We start from the raw sequence: 27,153 nt of genomic DNA, 5'->3' as shown, positions 1-27,153 counted from the left end.
ATCCGAATCGAAAGTGAGGTTTCGCATCGAGAGGTTTCACATCTGATATGTTTCGCTTCCTGAGAGGGTTTCGCTTCCAAAGTGTTGTTTTTCATAAAAACTTCCCGTTTCAAGTGGTTTTCGACCAATTGCAGGGTTGGGACGGTACGGGTGTTTATAAAAAGTTGAAAGAGAATTTGAGAGATATTTTGGGAGACATTTGGGAGAGAGATAGAGAGAGAGAGAGAGAGAGAGAGAGAGATGTAGTGAGAGAGATATATGGAGACTTTGCTTGTGGCCTTTGTTAGTGTTTTGCCCCGTAATGCTAGGATTGTAAACTCCACTATGCCTTTTTATGAGTGTTATACACCCCCGAAGGGTACACAATAGTGTTTTATCGAGTCGTTACATCACTCACCCTGTTTAGGGTTTAGATTTTCTTAACATTTGAAACTTCCGAGTTATACTTTGTATTAAGATAGAGAGTTGTACATTAGTAAACATAGAGTAAGCCCTAACATACAAGCACTAGTTGAGTTGACCGGTTTGACTCGTTGACTTTGTTTGACTTTGACTTGACCAGAAATTGACGGCTTTCAAAGTGTTCCAGGATTGCGTCTGGCAACTCGTCTTGAAGGCATGTTTCAATCCTATAATTGTTTGGGTAAAGAAAGTGTTAGTCGTTTGAAGCTCTTTGTTACTCATACAAAAATGAGTTATAATGACTAATTTACTTGTAAGAGTTAGTGTAAATTTTTCATCGATCCTCTAAGGATTTATAAGTTTTAATAATCATTACGGAAAACTTACATTACTCTAATTGTTTGTTGTTCACAAATTATTCTAGGTTGTAAAGGAATAAGTCTGTTTGATCATATCACTACCAGAATAAAGGCCTTTAATGACACACAAATAATGACATGTAGTGTATATATGACACGCATTTTTTTGCGTTTACAAAAAAAAGTCATCCCTTATTAAATTTAAAAGATTCGGGACACATATTTTTGTGTGTCCTAAAAAATGTCGTCCTTTTATATTTTATTTAGGCATGTCTTCAATTTTTTTCACTCCGCCATTAATTAGCTAAGAAGGAAAATGAAATCCTCCAAAATTTTGAACACCCACCTTCCTCTCCCTACCCTCTTGTCTCTCGTTTTGTTAATTCTCTCATCCCACTTTAAACGAATCCTCCCCAAAATCTAGGGTTTTTTTGCTCTAAAAATCTCTGAAGCGAACCAACAAGAAACCCTCCTTACAGCTACTCTTATTCCTATCTCAAAATCGATCAATCACACTCACTTAGTTCCCCGAACTAATTTAACCTGAGATAATGTTCTCTTATATATATATATATATATATATATATATATATATATATATATATATATATATATATATATATATATATATATATATATTCTAAATTTAACAAATTAAATTCACCTTCTTACCAAACCAACAAAAATAGCCCTTAAGTTTTTACTTATTATGTGATATACTAGTTTATAACCCGTGAGAACCATGGTTACAAAATTAATTCAATTATCATAGCAAAAATTCATAATTACTAATGAAATATTTTAAATAAATTATTAATTAAGAGATATACCAAAATTTAAAGTTAGTTATAACTTCAAATTTAACATATAATTAAAAGAGTAATTGTTTCTATAAAAAGTTTAAAATCCATTATTTAAAATTTTAACGTCATTAATTGTGATAGTGATTTGCCTAATATATCTCATTGACACATAACATAATATTAATGTGGATTTGTATTATAGTGACACCTTACCAAAAAAAAAACAAAAAAAAAAGGTTTTGAACCTCACTTCAACTAAATCCCCCTTTTTCAATTTGTTTGCAAATTATCTTGTCACACGTGGACAAACTAGACAAGTGGTGCCAACGTGTCAACCATACAATCAAACACATACAATCCGTACTTCGTACGACCATGACAAAGAAGAACCTGCTACAAGCTTTCTACATCCACAACCAGAAAACATTCGATGCACCGACGCCATTAAAATCATCCTCAGTTCCTCACTGTATCCAGTCAACCCTCAGCGTAATCAATCCCTAATTTAGAAAACCCATGAAACAGCTTTTGGAATTATCCCCAATTTCCAACCTTTTCTTCCAATTTTTCTTCAAAGCTGATGTAATATTCCCTTTTTGTAGTGGAAAAGAAACCTTCCTTAGTATGTTTGTAACGTAAGCGAACCATAAACTATACATATTATAGTTTATCACAAATGTTTTGTAGTGATGAAAATCCTTATGTGTGTATTATTCCATTTTCATGGAAGTAAAATAGCATGAAATATAATCAACATGTACCTTTGTATTGTTACACAGTTTTCTCAACATGTTACAAAGTGTGAGTGAATCTATGGATAATTTTTCTACTTTTACTTTTGTATCAGCGTTAATAGAAAACTTATAGAAAAATCATCTTGAGTCGAAAACTGAGTCCGTAAACTCTGAGAGTTTAGAAAATGAGTCTACTTTGTTCATAATTTTTATTATGATTTTTAGTGGTCTCAAACCAATGTGAAAATGTTCATCTTCACAGACTGGTCTGAAATCATTTCTGAATTGATAGGCCGTTTTGTAAAAATCGTCATAAATTGTAGAAAAATCCTATGAATGCGTGCGAGTAGTCCTTAGAAAGGTATAAACCTGAAATATTTTCACCTTGTACAATTTTGAAAAATATTAAGCTTAAGATGGTCAAAACAGTCCGTGAACAGGACACAAGTTTTCTGTTGAAAGCTGATGTTTAAGTTTAGATTATGTTTTGGCGTTGTAACTTGTATCCCCCCCCCCCCTAAAACTTGAAGTAAACATGAAAATGTAGGGGTATGAACTCACCTTTTGTGATTTCTGGTGGTGGAAGGTTGAAGATGAGGAGTTTCAAGTCAAGAAAACGTGAAAGATGTTTGAAGATTTGAAGATCCTAAGAACAAATATGTAGATATTTGTCTAAATGATTTACGATTTGTATGAAGATGTGAAGATTGTGTAGAAGTTGAAAGGAGATACTTACCAAAAATGGAGGAAAACTCAAGAATACTTCTTGGGAAAAAGTATTGTGGCTTAGAGAGAGAGAGAGAGAGAGAAGTTTGTTTTTGGTGAGGAGTGAAATATTGGGTGAGAAGGAAGAAATCTCCTAAGATTGATTATATAAATTTGAATAAATTAATTTGGATGGGTTGTTGGGAGAAGTTATGAGAAGGATAATGATTTAACTAGCTAGAGTGTGAATAATGACATAAAGTAGATATAAAAGTGGCTTGTGTCATAACTTTATGGGAAAAGTCAAGTGCCTTTATGTCCTTTTGATATCATCCTAAACAAAAATATGATTTATAATTAATAAATCTTTATGATGAGGATAATATATGAGTTTTGAGGGTCTAATATGTCAAAAATATAAATTGGGTGAAAATCCCACGTCAAAACATCAAAAACAGACTCAAAATGCGTAACTGGTCAAAAACCGGACTTGAGAAGCGAAACTGCGAAGGTGAGAGGGTTGGACGCGAAGAGGAGGTTCGCTGCGAGATCTTGCTGAGTGCGAAAATAGAGTGTGGGAGCGAGAGGCTCGCATGTGAGAGCTCTCGGTGCGAGAGCTAGGGGCTGCGAGGCGTGGAGTAAGATATGAATTCGGTATACGCTGCGAATGTTGTGGGTTAGAAGTGAAGGTCTTCTGTTCGCAGGCAGTGGTCTCGGTCCGAAGGTGAGATGTGAATCTTCTCGGCTAGGTGCGAATGTATCCGATCTGAAGCGAAAGTGAGGTTTCGCATCAAGGGGTTTCGCATCCGAGATGTTTCGCTTCCTCAGAGGGCTTCGCTTCCAAAGTGTTGTTTTTCATAAAAACTTCCCGTTTCAAGTGGTTTTCGACCAATTGCAGGGTTGGGACGGTACGGGTGTTTATAAAAGTTGAAAGAGAATTTGAGAGATATTTTGGGAGAGATTTGGGAGAGAGAGAGAGAGAGAGATGTAGTGAGAGAGATATAGAGAGACTTTGCTTGTGGCCTTTGTTAGTGTTTTGCCCCGTAGTGCTAGGATTGTAAACTCCACTATGCCTTTTTATGAGTGTTATACACCCCCGAAGGGTACACAATAGTGTTTTATCGAGTCGTTACATCACTCACCCTGTTTAGGGTTTAGATTTTCTTAACATTTGAAACTTCCGAGTTATACTTTGTATTAAGATAGAGAGTTGTATATTAGTAAACATAGAGTAAGCCTTAACATACAAGCACTAGTTGAGTTGACCGGTTTGACTCGTTGACTTTGTTTGACTTTGACTTGACCAGAAATTGACGGCTTTCAAAGTGTTCCAGGATTGCGTCTGGCAACTCGTCTTAAAGGCATGTTTCAATCCTATAATTGTTTGGGTAAAGAAAGTGTTAGTCGTTTGAAGCTCTTTGTTACTCATACAAAAATGAGTTATAATGACTAATTTACTTGTAAGAGTTAGTGTAAATTTTTCATCGATCCTCTAAGGATTTATAAGTTTTAATAATCATTACGGAAAACTTACATTACTCTAATTGTTTGTTGTTCACAAATTATTCTAGGTTGTAAAGGAATAAGTCTGTTTGATCATATCACTACCAGAATAAAGGCCTTTAATGACACACAAATAATGACATGTAGTGTATATATGACTCGCATTTTTTTGCGTTTACAAAAAAAAAAAAAAAAAAAAAAAAAAGTCATCCCTTATTAAATTTAAAAGATTTGGGACACATATTTTGTGTGTCCTAAAAAATGTCGTCCTTTTATATTTTATTTAGTCATGTCTTCAATTTTTTTCACTCCGCCATTAATTAGCTAAGAAGGAAAATGAAATCCTCCAAAATTTTGAACACCCACCTTCCTCTACCTCTCCTCTTGTGTCTCGTTTTGTTAATTCTCTCATCCCACTTTAAACGAATCCTCCCCAAAATCTAGGGTTTTTTTGCTCTAAACATCTCTGAAGCGAACCAACAAGAAACCCTCCTTATAGCTTAGTTCCCCGAACTAATTCAACCTGAGATAATGTTCTCTTTTGTATATATATATATATATATATATATATATATATATATATATATATATATATATATATATATATATATATATAGAGAGAGAGAGAGAGAGAGAGAGAGCTAGGTTCATTTGTTTAAACTAATTATTGTGTTATTGCATGCATAAATGTGGGCCAATCAAAATTAAATAAAAAATTAAATAAATAAATAAGGGTAATAAAGTAATTTTATAAATAACTTCCACAAATACTTCCTATAATTATGCTAGTTATTTTGACTTTGACCTAATTTCTTCTCATTCTTATATACACGGCCGTTCCCTATCAAAAACCCTATTGCTGCTTGACCTTTCTTTTGTCCAACGGAATACTTCCACATATCGCCCACTGCCTTATCTTCGTCCTACTTCTGTTTTTTGTTGCCAAGGCTCCACAAAACGCAATTTATTTTTTCAATTCCTCTCGACCCACCGCCATGAAAGAAAACACGATTAATTTCTCTTTGTCACGCCTGAAATGGACTTCCTCATACTCAAATCGATTTTATTGAATCTCAGTTCTTATCAAGGTATTGATTTTTTTCCTTCATGTTGCCATGCCCCGTAACCCCCTATCGAAATCACCAGTTGATTTCATTTCAATGGTAAGAAAATAAATATTTCTCCTTTTCGAGTACAAATTTATTTTTTTGCTTCAATCAAAGTCTCAAAATTGAAATTGTGAATCCCGATTGTTGGTGCGATAAGTTTGGCTGAGGTGCCGAAAGGAAATTGGAATCATATGTGGTTTCGCTGTCATCCTTTTACTTTGGATGCCAAATTGTAATTGTAGCAATGGAGGAAAATATCAATAACAGAGTTGACTATTAGGGCCGACGTTGACTCCCTTATCGATTCTGCTTGTAATGGTAATAATCGACACTCTCTTCTAAACCCTAGGTTTGCGTTTCAACAGAGGAACAACTATAAATCATAAAACTTCTTGCATACTTCTTTTTTCTAGGTACAATCCATTGAAAAACAATATGAAAAACTGAATAAAACTACAAGATGCTCATGAGGAATCCAAGGCTATCACCAAGTTCTGCTATGAAAGGTTGTTCTTATTTATATATGCATCATCACCAGAATGTTCTTGATTATAATATTACTTGGGGAGGTACTAGGGTTTAGTACCACAATCATAGTGTAGAGATCCAAGAACTTGAGGGATATGCTTCTCTACTTTTGCAATACAAGGGCAGCAGGTATCTTTCCAGTTTTGCCCTTTTGTACTGAATACCACAAAACTTGTAAATACGTGTTTGATGTGGATATTAGAGATGGTGAACCTATTCGCAAATTGTCATATTCTGTTGATGCACATAATTCCGATTCTGTTGGAATGGAATCATGAATTCCAATTCTGTTGGAATCAATCTAAACTACAATCTGGTTTTGTTTTGACAAAAGTTGATGCTTGAAGAACGGACAACAAATTTGAAAGTGATTCTAAGCATTCTCAAAAAATATTATTCTTACATGATTTGATTCATGGCAGTTATTTTCGTTAAATGTCAAATTTCATGGATGATCAAGAAAAGAGTTATTCTTTTGATAGAATAATCTACAATAGAATGATAGGAGTATATGTAATAATATATTCTGCTAGAATATTCAGGTCGAATAATATACATATTTTTTATTTGTTATTAGTGAGTATTTCATTGTCATAGACTATTATATAAAGTTTTTACTTTTTTAATAATGTAATGAAAAATTTGAAGTTGTATCCAAAAATGTGTTATTAGTCGGTGTTGGCATTCTCATAGAATATCATTCTAATATAAATATTTATACTGAAATTCGTAGAGAATATGATTCTAACAGAATAAAATCGGGTTTAATTAAAAAAATTACGTTATTATTAAAATTAAAGTAATTAAAAAAATTAGAATTTTAAAATCAAGAGAGTTAATTATCCCAAAAAATATGAAATTTTCATTTTTTAAATTTATCTCAATTGTCTAAAATACCCTTAGAATGAAATTAGATGATATTTTTCAATTATCTTTAATTTAATAATATATATTAATCATTTTCTTACATTAAGTAAAATGATTGGCCCACATTTATGCATACAATAACACAATAATTAGTTTAAATAGAATAACCTAAGCCTATATATATATATATATATATATATATATATATATATATATATATATATATATATATATATATATATATATATATATATATATATATATATATATATATATATATATATATATATTCTTAATTTAACAAATTAAATTCACCTTCTTACCAAACCAACAAAAATAGCCTTTAAGGTTTTACTTATTATGTGATATACTAGTTTATAACCCGTGGGAACCATGGTTACAAAATTAATTCAATTATCATAGCAAAAATTCATAATTACTAATGAAATATTTTAAATAAATTATTAATTAAGAGATATACCAAAATTTAAAGTTAGTTATAACTTCAAATTTAACATATAATTAAAAGAATAATTGTTTCTATAAAAAGTTTAAAATCCATTATTTAAAATTTTAACGTCATTAATTGTGATAGTGATTTGCCTAATATATCTCATTGACACATAACATAATATTAATGTGGATTTGTATTATAGTGACACCTTAAAAAAAAAAAAAAAAAAAAAAAAAAAAAAAAAAAAAAAAAAAAAAGGTTTTGAACCTCACTTCAACTAAATCCCCCTTTTTCAATTTGTTTGCAAATTCTCTTGTCACACGTGGACAAACTAGACAACTGGTGCCAACGTGTCAACCATACAATCAAACACATACAATCCGTACTTCGTACGACCATGACGAAGAAGAACCTGCTACAAGCTTTCTACATCCACAACCAGAAAACATTCGCCGCACCGACGCCATTAAAATCATCCTCAGTTCCTCACTGTATCCAGTCAATCCTCTGCGTAATCAATCCCTAATTTAGAAAACCCATGAAACAGCTTTTGGAATTATCCCCAATTTCCCACCTTTTCTTCCAATTTTTCTTCAAAGCTGATGTAATATTCCCTTTGGCATTTCCAAATTCCATCTCACCAAACGTCATCTCAGAGAGAGAAAATGATCGAAACCCCCTCGATTAAAAGGTGCCGATTGAGTTCTTTTAATTCAAATCGCCACCATGCATAATCGGAGACGATCATCGTTTTTCTCCAACGGAATTCCCATCGTCGCCGGAACTGCAGTAGCTCTGCTACTTCTATGGGCTTTCTGGCCGATAATCAGCTTCACTTTCCCTTGTCCCCGCCACACCATCAATTTCAAAGCCAAAGGTCACAGTTACAAAATATTTCCCGACATAAACCACACCATTGTTACCGGTGTTCTTAACTTCAACCTGACCCACGACCCGCCGGAGCCCACATTCTACGACGACCCGGAACTAACATACACCATTAACAAACCCATCAAAAACTGGGACGAAAAGCGACAAGAATGGCTATCGCTGCACCCAAAATTCATCTCGGGTTTAGAAGAACGGGTCATGTTGATAACCGGGTCACAATCCAAAGCATGTCAGAACCCGATCGGAGATCATTTACTCTTACGTTTCTTCAAGAACAAAGTAGACTACTGTCGGATCCATGGCTACGATATCTTCTACAACAACGTCTTATTCCATCCAGAAATGTTCACATACTGGGCCAAAATCCCAACGGTTCGGGCCGCGATGTTGGCCCACCCGGAAGCTGAGTGGATCTGGTGGGTGGATTCCGACGCCGTTTTCACCGACATGGACTTTAAGTTGCCGTTGAAACGTTACAAAAACCACAACTTCGTCGTCCATGGCTGGCCGGAGATGATCTACAAGAAGAAAAGCTGGACGGGGTTAAACGCCGGCGTTTTCCTGATCCGAAACAGTCAATGGGCTCTTGATTTCATGGATGTGTGGTCGGGTATGGGTCCGCAGACTCCGAATTACGAAAAATGGGGCAAAACCTTGAAGGAAACTTGTAAAGACAAGTTTTTCCCGGAATCCGACGATCAAACGGGTTTGGTTTATTTATTATTAAAAGAAAAGAAAAAATGGGGGAATAAAATATACGTGGAAGATGAGTATTACTTCGAGGGGTATTGGGAGGAAATTGTGGGAAAATTAGAGAAAATAAATGAAAAATATAATACTATTGAAAAAAAAGTGCGTATTTTAAGAAGACGACATGCTGAAAAGATGAGGGAAGGCTATTATGCGCTGTGGGAGTCGTATTTGGGTGGTGTAGGGTATGGGATTGAAGGGTGGAGACGGCCGTTTATGACGCATTTCACCGGGTGTCAACCGTGTAGTGGTACGCATAACGAGTCGTACTCTGTGCAGAAATGTTGGGACGCTATGAAGAAGGTGTTGAATTTTGCTGATAATCAAGTGTTGCGTACCTATGGTTTCGTGCACCCGAGTCTAGGAGATTCTAGCTCGGTAGTTCCTCTACCCTTCGATTATCCTTCTTGAGTAGTTCCCATAGTACGTATGTTGGTTATGAGTTTGCAATTCTAATGAGCTTTTGAGGGTATGATTGGTACATTATTATAACTTTGAGGGTTTGATTGTCAAATTTAATATGTTTAGCAGTAAAAACTAAAAGATAAAGTGTCAATTTTTTTATAAGAGTTCGTGGGTTGCACTTGCCATTATTTTGTCTCCTATCGACTTTACTTAATCGAAACATGTCATATTATTGTGAAGACGTGGCATAAGGTGTATTCAATACTTTAACTTTTGTATAATGAAATAATAATTGAACTTACATTTATATTTTGTATAATAAAATAATAATTGAACTTACATTTATATTTGATACTAGAGTAGCAACAATGTTTTAAAGATGGGTTGGACCTGAAACCGTATAAGTGTGCAGTTTAACTGGCCAGGGCCACGTTATATGTTTATTTTTAGATCGAACGAATTAGCCGGTGGTTGAACATGTAAAATTGAATAACAACAAATGGTAATGTTACGAAGCTTTTTCAGTATACATCTAAATTATATTTTGTTTCGGTATTAATTATATTTTATTTTATTTTTGATGTATATGGATTTATGTAATATTTATGGTTATGTGTTTTTTAATGTACTTATAGTGACGTGTAACTTGTTTTTATGTGTATTTTTTAATGTTTGAACTTGTATGTTTGTATGTACAGAAAAATAAGAAAAACATGAAAATTCTAGAAACTCGGTTAATCCGACAGTGGAACAAGAAACTGGATATCATATCGATTCAAACAAAAACTCGATTTTTAAAACATTGACCATCACACTCCTTGTATTGTAATGGAAAATTTATGTATTTTTAGTGTTCAATATATAATTTAAATAGAATCAGGCATAATTATACAAACTAATGTACTATTATTTTGTATAAATGTCATTGAAAACTTTTGTATTTATAGTATTCAATATATAATTAAATAGAATCAGACATTATTATACAAAATAATGTACTATTAGTTTGTATAAATATATAAAAGTACAGATTTTGAACATTTTTTATAATAATACAATAATAGTATATGTTAAAAATTATAGAAAAACTAATATGTAAAAACGAAAAAATCTTAGAAACACAAAGATAAAAACTATTTATTGTAAATCAGAAAATTTTAAAAATATGCATAAAAACTGAAGATATATATAAATTTTGTTTAAGACTGATTTTATTAAGAACTAGAAAGATGTCCACGCTTTGCATGGTGTGAAAGATTTCTGAGTTTTTTTTTTTTTCGATTTTTGGAAGGTAGTTAATTATAAAAAGTTGATGGTTGATTGCATTATACGTATTGATATTTTTCATACACATCTAGTGGACAAAAGATGGTTACAACGGAAGAGAAATGTCTCAACCAACTAAAAAACCAAGTACGTTACCAGCAATAAGGAAAGAACAAAATCAACACAAGAAAATACAACAATAAAAAGTCTTTAGTTTTTAAGGAGTATATGCTCTAATGCTTCCTGATCTTTGTAAAATCTTCTAGTCTAAAGTTTAGAATTACATAGATCAAGATATTCATCTTCAATAAAAAGATGCATATTGAAGTTACCTAAGAAAATTTGCTACTAAATCACAAAGATTTATTAAAAAGACTTAAAGACGGATTTAAATATATACAGTAAAATATAAGATGTCCCATATTTGAAAATTGTAATATCAAAAAAGAAAGATGAATGATAGTGACAAACCTCGACTATTGGGATCACAAAAGAATAAGAACTTGTGCAGCTATGTAACAATACATTTGGACAAATTATGTAGACATGTTACATAGCTGAGCCAAATTAGGAGTAAGACTTTTAACACAAGCCTTGATATCTTACCAAACAATGTTCATCTAACTTAATAAATGAAAATCATTTTTACCAAATATCATGTTCTTATTGAATTTGACACATGTCATTTTCTAAGATTTTTTGAATTATTTTTTTTATACTTGTCATTTTTTTGTATTTTTCATTTTTCTTAAATTTAAAATCCAAATTTTAGTAAGATTTATATATGTAAGGTAGATCATTATATTAAATATCAGAATAAATGATCTTTAAGTGTTTCTTTCCTTCTTGTTTCAAATCTCTTAGAATATGTATTAAATTACTTACTTTATTTATCTTTTTGTATTTATATAAAACTATTGCTTTAAAAATTACATAATTCTTATAATTTTATATTAAACTTTTATTTTTAATAAACTCGTGTATTACACGGGTCTTACACCTAGTAAAAAATAAAATAAAACTAAAGTTTTAAAAAACGTGATTAATTTCTAGTAAATTAATATATACATGCGCCGTTGGCGCCGGGTTGGATCAAGTTTGCGTAAATGCTCTTCAAAATTTTATATAACATCTTGAAAAAGAAAGTTAAAAAGTACAATGCTATAATAATTATATTTTTTTCAAAGATGCTTTACCCTGAAAAGCAAAAAAATCATGTCACGAAAGAGAGAAATCTCATCCTTCATTTGTTAGCAAGATGATCCTTCTGCAGCATGAAATCTTGTCCCAACATCCAGGGGTCCATATCCAGATGTGAAAAGGGTAAATCAATAATTTGTCATCTCTACAACACCTGCAAGAATTTAAAACAACAAAAAAATGTGTTTTAACATCTTTTCAGTAAAATTAGGTTGCTACTGTATAGTAGGTTTTTTTTAACAAACCTCAGGGCTCTGAAGAGCTACTAGTATTGTATCTCTAGACATAGTGTTCTAGATTCTGTAAGCAATGATAATAAGTTCCAACAATCTTCTTCTCCGGATCCTCAAGTGTACTGCAAAATCCATCTGTTGAAAAAAGTTGTTTAATGCAACAAATAGAATTGTACATTCAAATTAATTTTTATTATGGTCAAAAAATATATTTACTACAACATGTAACCTACGGATTTAAATTTTAATGGTACGACGTTTTTTTTTAATAAACTAATAAAAAAACTTGAGAAAATAGAAGGATAGATCACCTTATGGCAATTGCTTTGAGTTGTAATCATCGATCATGTCCAAATTAAATGTAGGGGATTGCGGATTTTTTAGGGGTTCAAGTTCCTTTGTGCAATACGGTTTTGATAAAATTTGATCTTTGATAGATCAGTTTCCCTGGAGTCATCGGAGTCCAAGAACTTCCGCTGGGTATAACCGGATTCCAATACTGCTCATTTGGTACATTCACCAGTAATCCCGTCCACTTTTTGTCTCTTCCAGTTGACTGTGTGTATTCAAATAAGTAAAACTCCAGTCAAAATCATTCGTTTCCTATAACCATTCCAACTAATTTGACCTGCAAAAAGATAAAAAAAACAGAAAAAGCAAAAACTATTACTAAATCTCAAATCACACTAAAAGGACTATTAGCTCATCCAAAAGGACTATGACGAAAAGGCAGAATCACAAAAATTTTAACACAAGTGGTACTCTTCTTTGATCAAAGAAAATAAAAACAAAATTTGCTTTGTAATTGGATCATATTGCTATAATATAATAGATTTCCCAAAGTAATATCCACAAATGTTGAATTTCACCAAAGTAACACCAGGGGCAAAATAGTCATAAGTTGAATTGGATAGGAGAAAGCCATCTACTGAATAAAAAATTACTATTTATGTGAAGGAGCGACCATTTCACCCTTTTGTTTAGAGTAAATGATTGTTTTACCGTATTCTTTGAAGTGGCAATCCGTATTCTTTGTAGCCTACAAAAAAAGTCAAATAACAAATTTTAAGCCTTATTGATTTAAATCAAAAGAAGCAAAATAAAAGCGACTGAAAGAATGAGGGTTAGGGTTCAATAGCCATATCCGATCAATAAACTTAATATGAACAGAAGGGAAAACAGAAATCAGTCGTAAGTTTGGAAAGTGAGTGAGGTACCAAACACGAAGAGCATTCCCAAGTATACCATGAAACTTTGCTGCATCTATGAAATCCTGAAAATAATGAAGAGCGCCCTTTCAGTTAAAGAAAAAAGTCAAAAACACTTAAAAACATGATCGATACAAAAATTTAGTACCTCATGTTCTCAAGATACCAAGTTATATCTAATAAGGTTAAATGATGAAATTAGAATAGACTGAACAACAAATTTTATGAAATTGGTCATTTAGAAATCATTATTATAGGAAACAACTGCAAAATTTATTTTTACAAACTTCAACCTTTGGCAAAGGAAGTGGTTGGAAATTTCAGAAAAGCAACCTGAAGTAAACATCAAAAAGTTGTAAACATCACACCATTCTTAGGAAAACAACCTAATCCCCAATGATAAGTTGGTATTTTTTTAATTGAAACCGTTGATTTGGGGAATTGAAAAAATGAGGGATAGTAGTTGAAATCATGAAAGATTATGAACAAACCAGAAACACAACGTATGAATCACCCATGAAGAATATACCATACTCTGATTTGGGCAAAAGAAGTAGTTGAAAGTTTTCAATTCTCCAGATTTCGACTCCTGTATGAGCTGTTAAGTAAAAAAATAACAACAGATGCAAATGAGTATGCTAAAAGAAATTGATGTTGGGTATTAACTACAGATACAGAAATAGTACCCTCCATTTGGATCTTCTCTCATAAACTCCAAGAACTCACAGGTCTATTATGTAGCAATATTGTAAGCACCGGATGGATATATTCTTCAAATAAACTTGGTGAATAAGGAATTGTATTCTTAAAAAATCATACGTAAGGAAGGATTACAAGAATATATATAGTAAATACATTTACATTAACACCCCCTGTAGAATATAAACTATATATATTTCTATCCTTTATAACTATCGTCTAATATTCCCCCGCAAGCTAAGGCCGGGGAGCGACCTTTAGCTTGGACCGTAAGAACTGAAAACGCTGCGAGGGTAAAGGTTTGGTAAACACATCCGCTATCTGGTCATCCGTGGAAATAAATTGAACCAAGAGTTGTTTTTGAGCAACCTTTTCTCGAACAAAGTGAAAATCAACCTCAACATGTTTGGTGCGAGCATGAAAGACAGGATTAGCAGATAAGTACGTTGCGCCAAGATTATCACACCACAAAACAGGAACAGAGCGAGACGAGACTCGAAGTTCATGTAGAAGAGCCTGGAGCCATGTGAGTTCAGCAACTGTATTGGCTAAGGCTTTGTACTCAGATTCTGTTGATGACCGCGAGACAGTCTTCTGTTTTTTAGCAGACCAAGAAACAAGGTTAGAGCCAAGATATATCGCATATCCCCCGGTGGATCGGCGGTCATCTGGGCAACCGGCCCAGTCAGAATCAGAGAAGGCAGTCAAGGAGTTAAACGTGGAATCTGTGTAAGCATGGAGAACGGTGTCGGAGTTTTGTTGAAACAGAAGACCACATGTTACGGTGCCGAGTAAATACCTTAAGATTCTTTTAACCGCAGACCAATGGTTTTGAGTTGGAGAGTGCATATACTGACAGACTTTGTTGACTGCAAAAGTAATGTCCGGACGTGAAAGAGTGACATATTGTAAGGCGCCAACGATTTGACGATATTTAACCGGATCTTCAAACGGTGGACTGTCGCCCAGAGCAAGATTGGCAGTGGTAGTAATTGGCGATGGCACAGGTTTGGCGTGAGACAGATTAGCACGTTCAAGAACATCAAGTATATATTTCCTTTGAGACAAAATAATGTCAGATCCACATTTAACAATCTCAACCCCCAAAAAATAAGACAGATCCCCCAAGTCTTGTAGAGAAAATGTTTGACCGAGATTTGCAACAACACGGTCAATAGCGGTGGTGTTGTTCCCTGTTAAGATAATGTCGTCAACATAAACAAGCATATATATAAAAGAACACCGTTAGAAGAGTAGATAAAAAGCGACGGATCTGTTTTAGAGCCTCGAAAGCCGAGAGCATGAAGAGCAGTAGACAACCGTTGGAACCAAGCTCGGGGAGCTTGCTTAAGTCCATACAAAGACTTATGAAGAAGACAAACGTGATTGGGTTTCAATGGATCAACGAAACCCGGTGGTTGTTGTAAATAGACCGTCTCGGTGAGATTTCCATGTAAAAATGCATTCTGAACATCAAGTTGTCGTAAAGGCCAATTATGTGTCACCGCCAAAGAGAGAACAACCCGAATAGTAGTCGATTTTACAACTGGACTGAAAGTCTCATGATAGTCAAGACCCTGTTGTTGACGAAAACCTTTAGCGCACAATAGCCCCGGTATGATCGCGCTTGAGTTTGTAAACCCATTTACATTCAACGACATTCATATTTGAGACACGAGGAACTAACGACCAAGTATTGTTCCGCAGAAGAGCAGAATACTCTTCTGCCATGGCCTGACGCCATTGAGGCAATTTGTTAGCAACAGTAAAGGTGGCGGGTTCAATGTCAGGAGAGGAAGTATGAGTGTGATAGGAGGTGGGATCATATGGTTTGGTAGGCTTAGGATTAGGACGAAGGTTGGAGGGTCGAACGCATGGTTGAGAGTGGGTAGCTTCTGGTTGGGGAATGGCAGTTTGAGGGAGAGAGGTGTCAAGTTGAGATGTGGTGGTTCGCGGGCGTCGGTGATAAGTATGGAGGAGAGGGGGACGTTGTGGAGATTTGGGGGAAGGAGGAGATGTAGAAGATATAGGAGATTTAGGTGGAGTAGTAGGTAATATGGGTGGTGGTGTAGTGGGTATATTTGAAGGATCAGGAGTAGGATAGGACGATGTATATGGGTTAGAAGAAGAAGGTTCGGGTGGAATTGGGGGGTTGATGTTGTATGGAAAGGATTGTTCATGAAACCGAACATGACGAACTATATAAAGTCGTTCAGAGAGAGGATCAAAGCATCGGTAACCATGATGGGATGTGCTATATCCAAGAAACACGCATGGAAGAGAGCGAAAATCCATTTTATGCTTGTTGTACGGACGAAGGTGTGGAAAGCATTGACAACCGAACACCCTAAGAAATGAAAAATCAGGTTTGTGTTTGAAAACATGTTCAAAAGGTGAGATGTTTTTGTTTGTACGAGAAGGCATGCGATTTATAAGATAAACAGCTGTGTCAAAAGCAAAATGCCAGAAACGTTGCGGAACAGAGGATTGGGCAAGAAGAGTAAGACCGGTTTCCACAACATGACGGTGACGACGTTCTACAAGACCATTTTGTTCACTTGTATGAGGACAAGATAGGCGATGGGTGATACCGAGAGATGAGAAAAATTGTGAAAGATTCCGAAATTCACCGCCCCAATCAGTTTGAACTGATTTTAACTTAGTTTGGAATTGTCGTTCAACAGTAAGAATAAATTGTTTGAAAGTATTATAGACATCAGATTTGGCTTTTAAAGGAAAAAAAACCACATAAAGCGGGAAAAATGATCAACACACAATAAGAAATATCGATGCCCATCAAATGAGGTAACAGGAGCAGGTCCCCAAACATCACAGAAAAGTAAGTCTAAAATATGAGAGCTTTTATACGTAGAGGATAACAAATGAAGTTTAGAGGATTTGCCAATAGAACATGAAGTACAAGTTGAAGTAACATGTTTATCTAGTAAAGGTAAACTATATTTAGAAATCATTGACTACTGCTGATGAGGATGTCCAAGGCGTTGATGCCAAGTGATCGAAGAAGCACGAGTGGCGGAGAAAGCAACTTTGGAGGAAGTAGGCTGGAATTGCGGAAGATGGAAGGAGTAAAGGCCGCCACTACTTGGACCCGTGAGGAGGGTAGTGTGAGTAATCTCGTCCTTCACAACAAAAAAAGAAGTGTGAAATTCAAAGTAAACATTATTATCATGGCAAAATTTTTGAACAGAGAGAAGATTTTGTTTGATTTCTGGGACATGAAGCATTTGTGAGAGATGAAAAGTTTTATGTGGAGAGTAAAGCTGTGAGGAACCGATATGAAGAATGGGTAAACCTTTACCGTTGCCAACATGTAGAGTGTCATGACCGTTGTATGTCTCAGAATGATCAAAGCTGGAGAGGTCGGCTGCAACATGATTAGTTGAACCAGTATCGGTGACCCAGGAAGAGGAAACCTGGGAACGGTAATCAGCAAAATTAGCAGAGGGTTGTTGTCTCGTACGAATGGTTGCTGGATCACGATTAGGGCACTGGGATGGAACATGGCCAATACCGCACCTGTTACATGTGCCATAAACAATATTTTGATTAGATGCCCAAGTAAACTGAGTTCGATTACCTCCTCCTTGTTGTCGGTTATTGTAGTTTCCACGGCCTCGGTTGTTTGTTGAGCGATTGTTGCGATTGTTGCCTGATCGGTTTGTGTAGAAGGCTTGGGCTGGTGGTGAACTTGTTGGCTGAAGTTGTAACCCAAGCTGTTGTGCGAGTTGTTGAATAGTCTGTACAGCATCATCTCGTGACAGGGAGTGTCCGACAAGAGAGGGATTAGGTTGTCGGGTGGCAGCAGTGAATGCTTGAGCTGGTGGTACCTCTGTAGAGGTCTTTCTGATCATGTAGTCGTGGTCGGAGAGAAGACCATGAAGTTCAGCAAAGGCAGTGGGAGAGTGTCGGGCTAACAAGGTGGATTTCAACCCATTATATTCGTCTCTTAAACCTGATATAACAAGCATCACGAGGTCCTTTTCTTTCATTGGTTCACCAATGTTGGCTAGAGCATTAGAGTACTCTTGTGCCCGGGTTAAATAGGCAGATGAAGATTCATCTTCCTTCATTGAAATTTTCAAGAGTTGGGTTTTAAGAGTATATTCACGAGAGGAGGTATGAGGAGCATAAGCACGTTCTAAAGACAGCCAAAGGTCACGAGACGAATTACCTTGAACATGTTGAAAAGAGGTTTCTGAGATGGTGGACAGAATGAGCATCCGAACATGCGCATCATTGGATACCCAAGCTTTGTAACAAGGGTTGGCTGTCGATGTGGAGGTCACTGCGTCTCCTTCTTTGCCAGAAGATGTGGTGGATACGATAGTGGCTGGAGGGCACAATATGGTGCCATCGACATAACCAAACAAATTGTTGGTGATCAAGAATGGTTGTAACATGGTTTTCCAGTACCCATAATTGCTTGGAGTCAAAGTAAAAGCAAATTTATGAGAATTGTGGCTTGTTTTCTCGGTAGTAGAAAAAATCGTGATGTCTGCCATTGTAGTAGCTGGTCGACGATGGGTGTAGAGGGGTTGTTATGGCCGCTTTAGGGTTAGAGATAAAAGTGCTCTGATACCAAAATAAACTTGGTGAATAAGGAATTGTATTCTTAAAAAATCATACGTAAGGAAGGATTACAAGAATATATATAGTAAATACATTTACATTAACACCCCCTGTAGAATATAAACTATATATATTTCTATCCTTTATAACTATCGTCTAATATCTTCAAATTAGTTGACTGATCACCAATATTTTTATATTTACCAGTCGTTTGTACACGTGGTTCTACGGACGACTACTTTCTGAACGTAAAGTCTCCATTTCCTGTGATGAAGTGGTAAAAAAAAAAAAAATACATATACTTCAGAAAGGTGAAGGAAGGAAACCATAGGTTCATTTTTTGTGATGTATGTTTCGTTTTAGCAATTCATCGAACACTTGGCATACGTTGTAGCAAAGAAGCAAAGAAGAATATAAACAAAACACAAACGAAGAGAAAAGAAAAACAAAACTTACGTTGATCCTTCCGATATTAGTGAAGATAAGGTTGACAAATTGGGTTGACATTTGTGTTGCTATGAGCCAGTTGACTTCACTGTAGAGACGAACCGAGGAAGCGGTAAAATCGATTTAAAAAAACCTTTGCTATAAAAATGAAGAAAAATAAACAAAATACCTACTTCCTTCCCTTCATGACCGAATGAATCCTCTACATCCTTCAATCTTTAATCTATGGTTGAATGACAACCCATATGTTGAAATCAATCTACTAAAAAAAATCAATACAAAGTTGAAACAATAAAGGGTCGTTATTCACAACTTCTGAACAATCATCAATCATCAGGGCTCTCATTTAACAAAGCCTTTCGTTTAGATCTGTCCATGAATCTATGTATTGCCTGATTTATCGTATCAGAAAGAAGGAACACTTCGATCTTTGTATGTTATAAAAGGGAATAAAAAGAACTGAGTTCTCTGCTGCAACTAACCTCATGTTCAACAGCCGAGTTTTCTGCTGCAACTAACCTCATGTTCAACAGGCTCACTAATATGCAGAGCTAGCTGAACCACCGTAGCGCCACCCTAACATGCACCAGTCATCAAGTCATCAACAGACCCATTAAATTATGCGTTGCAATTATTACCATCATATAATCAGGTAACTGGTCGAAGTATGGAGCATAAACCCCTCGATTCCTACCTTCCCTGCATGAATCGTGCTCTGAATATAAGAATGATAAATACATGACCGACCAGTAGCAGATGCGTTTCTCGTCAAAGCGTCGTCACAATTTTTTTTTTCCAGCAACAACACTCTTCAAGTTTAAAATTGATATTAATCGAACATTACATCGAACACCCGGCGTGCCAAATGAAATACAGTTTGAAGTAACAAAATCCCAACCTACCATCAACCTGTATGTGTAACTGTAAATTTAAACATTATAAGCATATGTAGATTAAAATTTTAAGTATGTAGTTTAATCAAAAAACTATAAAATTTACCTTCTCTATTGAAGTAACAAATTGTACTGACACATTATATATTTGTAAAAAATCTTTTGCCCATATTTTGTTAGCTGCATCGTAAGCTGTTTATATATTTGTAAAACATCTTTTGCCCATATTCTGTGAGCTGCATCGTAAGCTGCACACACCGCCTATGTGTTTACTCCCAATACAGCAGCTCTGTTAATCACAAATTTGCCATTGTTAAAAAAATTGTAACAAAAATTTCCTACAGTCAACATATGTAACAGATCAACAAATTCAATGGCTTTTTAACCTCACCAGATTGAAGTAAGTGTGCCTGCATTCACTAATCGAATAAAAATCAAAGTAACTTATCAAACAAATGATCCCTACATTTGCCCCGCCAATGCACAAACTTTGATCCTTCCTAAATCAAAGTGCATAAAACAATCAAAATCAAATATCATAATACAGGTACCGTTTCTAGATAAGCATAGGACTAAAAAAACAATCAAAGAACGAATATATTCGAATTAAATTGATAAAACATATAGGGATACCTAGTGAACCTCTTTTGTTAGAGACGATGGAAAGAGGAATACACTTTGATGACTTGGATATTATGAACGTCTGTAAATCGAAGTGCATAAAAGAATCAAAATCAAATATAATATAAAACCAATACAACTTTAATAGAACGTATGGGGATACGTAGTGAATTCTTTTTTTAGAGATGATGGAGAGAGGAGAGAGTTTGATGATTCAAGATGAATGAAGTCTGAAAATCAGAAAAATCGGTGGTTCCATGTGGAACAATCGACAATATATTGGATGAAAGAGGCGGTGGGACGGTGAAGAGCGAAGTCGGCTACCAGAATGCTTCAATTTCAGTCCCTTCTCTATTCACCGACTTCAGATATCAATTTGAGAGAAGACTGAGTCACTGAGATACATCGGTATAGAATCGCGAGAAAGTAAGAAGGCGATGGTGATTTCATTGGAAGACAGCTCCGAGTTCGTCATGATTTCGGAGGAATCGTCTTCGTCGATGTTGGTCTGGGAGACGGAAAGCAGCAGAAGCAGACAGAGAAGAACAGAAAACGACGTAAAGAAGAACAGAGAGGTCAAAATGAAATTAAAAGGCAAAATAAGCAAAGAAGATATTAAAGAAAACACAAACGGACCTTATTGGAAGAAAAAGGCGGCAACCAACGCAGAGGAGAAGAAGATAAGCACGAAGGAAAAGAAGCAAATCAGCAAGTAAATCCAAAACACCGACCTCTTACTGGAGGGAAAAACGGGCAACCGACGTTCAGGAGAAGAAGATAAAGGACCAAGGAAATGAAAGTATTGACCAGGTAAAACCCAAATTTCAGTGGCAAAAAGACTTGTGTGGCCAAATAAGAAAGAGAAAGAACTTTACTGTTGCTAAGGCTTTTAGGAATTGATAGTATATATAAGCTCACTCTAAGCTCACTCATATCAATTTCTCGCTTGAGTAGGAGAAACTCATACATTGTAAAATAATATTTTTTTACTGAAGATTTGTATTAATTTACAAATTATTTTATAAAATCTCATCGTGTGCATTACGTACAAATAAAAAGGATGAATGAGAATCATTCATGATTCATCGTTTCCAAATTTTATGAAATTTGAAGGGTTTGAGCAACGATAACACTTTGACCCAATTTGTTTAAGAGTCAAGATCAAATAAGAATGAAATTTTTGGTAGGAAGGTAAGAAGTTTTTTTTCTACATATTTTTTTCGCGAACAAACAAAATAAATCATTAGATGATTCATTTGTAAGATGATTCACAAGAAAAAATTCTCAAAAAAACATATCGATGATTCATTTATACAATGATTTTGTTGTTATTCACTAAAATTGTCATAAAAATGAATTTTTTCTTAATTTACTTAAAAATGAATCATAAAGATGTTTTTTTGGGAATTTTTTCTTGTGAATCATCTTACAAATGAATCCTCTAGTGATTCATTTATTTTGTTCGTCAAAAAAATATGTAGAAAAAAAACTTCTAACCTTCCTACCAAAAAAGATTTCTTACCGGATTTATATCCATTTGTTTAATACATTGGGAAACAATTTGGAAAAAGTATTTATAATTCACCTGTAATTTGTGAATCCTAAGAATAATACGTCGTTCTACAAGAAGCGGAAGTCTTGACTATAAAACAATTATTCCTAATTTAAAGATTATAAGAACACATAGACACATTTATGAACAAAGAAATACACACACCCCCGTGGCCCCTCTATTTCACATATCAATGGTGGAAGAGTCAACATCAAATTGAAATACATAACCTTCTTCTTCTAATTTTAGACTCGATTTTAGTCCCTTTTCATTTTACATTTGACTTTGTGAAGAGGGTGAAGAATATGAAGCAACAATGGCAAGGAGTAGCACAAGGTGTATCATCTTATACAATCATCAGTGACATCAAAATTTTCTGATGATACATTACCGGTGGAGGGAAAACGACGAAAAATCGTAGATATATTTGGTTCACAATCGACATCTAAGAGCAGAGATGTTGGTCTGGGAGACGGAAAGCAGCAGAAGCAGACAGAGAAGAACAGAAAACGACGTAAAGAAGAACAGAGAGGTCAAAATGAAATTAAAAGGCAAAATAAGCAGAGAAGATATTAAAGAAAACACAAACGGACCTTATTGGAAGAAAAATGTGGCAACCAACGCAGAGGAGAAGAAGATAAGCACGAAGGAAAAGAAGCAAATCAGCAAGTAAATCCAAAACACCGACCTCTTACTGGAGGGAAAAACGGGCAACCGACGTTCAGGAGAAGAAGATAAGGACCAAGGAAACGAAAGTATTGACCAGGTAAAACCCAAATTCCAGTGGCAAATTAAGAAAGGAGAAGACTTGTGTGGCCAAATAAGAAAGAGAAAGAACTTTACTGTTGCTAAGGCTTTTAGGAATTGATAGTATATATAAGCTCACTCTAAGCTCACTCATATCAATTTCTCGCTTGAGTAGGAGAAACTCATACATTGTAAAATAATATTTTTTTACTGAAGATTTGTATTAATTTACAAATTATTTTATAAAATCTCATCGTGTGCATTACGTACAAATAAAAAGGATGAATGAGAATCATTCATGATTCATCGTTTCCAAATTTTATGAAATTTGAAGGGTTTGAGCAACGATAACACTTTGACCCAATTTGTTTAAGAGTCAAGATCAAATAAGAATGAAATTTTTGGTAGGAAGGTAAGAAGTTTTTTTTCTACATATTTTTTTCGCGAACAAACAAAATGAATCATTAGATGATTCATTTGTAAGATGATTCACAAGAAAAAATTCTCAAAAAAACATATCGATGATTCATTTATACAATGATTTTGTTGTTATTCACTAAAATTGTCATAAAAATGAATTTTTTCTTAATTTACTTAAAAATGAATCATAAAGATGTTTTTTTGGGAATTTTTTCTTGTGAATCATCTTACAAATGAATCCTCTAGTGATTCATTTATTTTGTTCGTCAAAAAAATACGTAGAAAAAAAACTTCTTACCTTCCTACCAAAAAAAATTTCTTACCGGATTTATATCCATTTGTTTAATACATTGGGAAACAATTTGGAAAAAGTATTTATAATTCACCTGTAATTTGTGAATCCTAAGAATAATACGTCGTTCTACAAGAAGCGGAAGTCTTGACTATAAAACAATTATTCCTAATTTAAAGATTATAAGAACACATAGACACATTTATGAACAAAGAAATACACACACCCCCGTGGCCCCTCTATTTCACATATCAATGGTGGAAGAGTCAACATCAAATTGAAATACATAACCTTCTTCTTCTAATTTTAGACTCGATTTTAGTCCCTTTTCATTTTACATTTGACTTTGTGAAGAGGGTGAAGAATATGAAGCAACAATGGCAAGGAGTAGCACAAGGTGTATCATCTTATACAATCATCAGTGACATCAAAATTTTCTGATGATACATTACCGGTGGAGGGAAAACGACGAAAAATCGTAGATATATTTGGTTCACAATCGACATCTAAGAGCAGAGATGTTGGTCTGGGAGACGGAAAGCAGCAGAAGCAGACAGAGAAGAACAGAAAACGACGTAAAGAAGAACAGAGAGGTCAAAATGAAATTAAAAGGCAAAATAAGCAGAGAAGATATTAAAGAAAACACAAACGGACCTTATTGGAAGAAAAATGTGGCAACCAACGCAGAGGAGAAGAAGATAAGCACGAAGGAAAAGAAGCAAATCAGCAAGTAAATCCAAAACACCGACCTCTTACTGGAGGGAAAAACGGGCAACCGACGTTCAGGAGAAGAAGATAAGGACCAAGGAAACGAAAGTATTGACCAGGTAAAACCCAAATTCCAGTGGCAAATTAAGAAAGGAGAAGACTTGTGTGGCCAAATAAGAAAGAGAAAGAACTTTACTGTTGCTAAGGCTTTTAGGAATTGATAGTATATATAAGCTCACTCTAAGCTCACTCATATCAATTTCTCGCTTGAGTAGGAGAAACTCATACATTGTAAAATAATATTTTTTTACTGAAGATTTGTATTAATTTACAAATTATTTTATAAAATCTCATCGTGTGCATTACGTACAAATAAAAAGGATGAATGAGAATCATTCATGATTCATCGTTTCCAAATTTTATGAAATTTGAAGGGTTTGAGCAACGATAACACTTTGACCCAATTTGTTTAAGAGTCAAGATCAAATAAGAATGAAATTTTTGGTAGGAAGGTAAGAAGTTTTTTTTCTACATATTTTTTTCGCGAACAAACAAAATGAATCATTAGATGATTCATTTGTAAGATGATTCACAAGAAAAAATTCTCAAAAAAACATATCGATGATTCATTTATACAATGATTTTGTTGTTATTCACTAAAATTGTCATAAAAATGAATTTTTTCTTAATTTACTTAAAAATGAATCATAAAGATGTTTTTTTGGGAATTTTTTCTTGTGAATCATCTTACAAATGAATCCTCTAGTGATTCATTTATTTTGTTCGTCAAAAAAATACGTAGAAAAAAAACTTCTTACCTTCCTACCAAAAAAAATTTCTTACCGGATTTATATCCATTTGTTTAATACATTGGGAAACAATTTGGAAAAAGTATTTATAATTCACCTGTAATTTGTGAATCCTAAGAATAATACGTCGTTCTACAAGAAGCGGAAGTCTTGACTATAAAACAATTATTCCTAATTTAAAGATTATAAGAACACATAGACACATTTATGAACAAAGAAATACACACACCCCCGTGGCCCCTCTATTTCACATATCAATGGTGGAAGAGTCAACATCAAATTGAAATACATAACCTTCTTCTTCTAATTTTAGACTCGATTTTAGTCCCTTTTCATTTTACATTTGACTTTGTGAAGAGGGTGAAGAATATGAAGCAACAATGGCAAGGAGTAGCACAAGGTGTATCATCTTATACAATCATCAGTGACATCAAAATTTTCTGATGATACATTACCGGTGGAGGGAAAACGACGAAAAATCGTAGATATATTTGGTTCACAATCGACATCTAAGAGCAGAGATGTTGGTCTGGGAGACGGAAAGCAGCAGAAGCAGACAGAGAAGAACAGAAAACGACGTAAAGAAGAACAGAGAGGTCAAAATGAAATTAAAAGGCAAAATAAGCAGAGAAGATATTAAAGAAAACACAAACGGACCTTATTGGAAGAAAAATGTGGCAACCAACGCAGAGGAGAAGAAGATAAGCACGAAGGAAAAGAAGCAAATCAGCAAGTAAATCCAAAACACCGACCTCTTACTGGAGGGAAAAACGGGCAACCGACGTTCAGGAGAAGAAGATAAGGACCAAGGAAACGAAAGTATTGACCAGGTAAAACCCAAATTCCAGTGGCAAATTAAGAAAGGAGAAGACTTGTGTGGCCAAATAAGAAAGAGAAAGAACTTTACTGTTGCTAAGGCTTTTAGGAATTGATAGTATATATAAGCTCACTCTAAGCTCACTCATATCAATTTCTCGCTTGAGTAGGAGAAACTCATACATTGTAAAATAATATTTTTTTACTGAAGATTTGTATTAATTTACAAATTATTTTATAAAATCTCATCGTGTGCATTACGTACAAATAAAAAGGATGAATGAGAATCATTCATGATTCATCGTTTCCAAATTTTATGAAATTTGAAGGGTTTGAGCAACGATAACACTTTGACCCAATTTGTTTAAGAGTCAAGATCAAATAAGAATGAAATTTTTGGTAGGAAGGTAAGAAGTTTTTTTTCTACATATTTTTTTCGCGAACAAACAAAATGAATCATTAGATGATTCATTTGTAAGATGATTCACAAGAAAAAATTCTCAAAAAAACATATCGATGATTCATTTATACAATGATTTTGTTGTTATTCACTAAAATTGTCATAAAAATGAATTTTTTCTTAATTTACTTAAAAATGAATCATAAAGATGTTTTTTTGGGAATTTTTTCTTGTGAATCATCTTACAAATGAATCCTCTAGTGATTCATTTATTTTGTTCGTCAAAAAAATACGTAGAAAAAAAACTTCTTACCTTCCTACCAAAAAAAATTTCTTACCGGATTTATATCCATTTGTTTAATACATTGGGAAACAATTTGGAAAAAGTATTTATAATTCACCTGTAATTTGTGAATCCTAAGAATAATACGTCGTTCTACAAGAAGCGGAAGTCTTGACTATAAAACAATTATTCCTAATTTAAAGATTATAAGAACACATAGACACATTTATGAACAAAGAAATACACACACCCCCGTGGCCCCTCTATTTCACATATCAATGGTGGAAGAGTCAACATCAAATTGAAATACATAACCTTCTTCTTCTAATTTTAGACTCGATTTTAGTCCCTTTTCATTTTACATTTGACTTTGTGAAGAGGGTGAAGAATATGAAGCAACAATGGCAAGGAGTAGCACAAGGTGTATCATCTTATACAATCATCAGTGACATCAAAATT

The 27,153-nt window shown here is 34.3% G+C and overlaps 1 protein-coding gene and 1 pseudogene across 2 annotated transcripts; one reads left to right on the top strand and one right to left on the bottom strand.

Moving 5' to 3' along the window:
• Window positions 1-7,741: 7,741 nt before the first annotated feature.
• LOC145109104 (galactomannan galactosyltransferase 1 pseudogene) lies at window positions 7,742-9,688 on the top strand (annotated as a pseudogene).
• A 2,141-nt stretch (window positions 9,689-11,829) lies between these two features.
• LOC145169243 (uncharacterized) lies at window positions 11,830-14,486 on the bottom strand. 2 transcript variants are annotated; one of them, XM_079087809.1, is made up of 8 exons: window positions 14,104-14,486; window positions 13,909-14,015; window positions 13,711-13,750; window positions 13,427-13,482; window positions 13,212-13,248; window positions 12,521-12,837; window positions 12,222-12,344; window positions 11,830-12,130 (listed from the first exon to the last, which is right to left on the bottom strand). In XM_079087809.1, the coding sequence occupies exons 1-6, from the start codon at window positions 14,108-14,110 to the stop codon at window positions 12,776-12,778; spliced, it is 309 nt and encodes a 102-aa protein (XP_078943935.1). In that variant the 5' UTR covers window positions 14,111-14,486; the 3' UTR covers window positions 11,830-12,130; window positions 12,222-12,344; window positions 12,521-12,775. The 2 variants fall into 2 exon arrangements, with proteins under 2 accessions (XP_078943935.1, XP_078943936.1); XM_079087810.1 differs by lacking the exon at window positions 13,711-13,750 and having other exon boundaries at window positions 11,832-12,130; window positions 13,947-14,015.
• Between the last annotated feature and the right edge of the window lie 12,667 nt (window positions 14,487-27,153).

This window comes from Lactuca virosa, chromosome 4, assembly GCF_052849685.1.
Source record: "Lactuca virosa cultivar CGN04683 chromosome 4, Lactuca_virosa_CGN04683_v6, whole genome shotgun sequence".
In the NCBI taxonomy this organism is placed as follows: Eukaryota; Viridiplantae; Streptophyta; class Magnoliopsida; order Asterales; family Asteraceae; genus Lactuca; species Lactuca virosa.
This window is presented reverse-complemented; position numbering and strand designations above follow the sequence as displayed.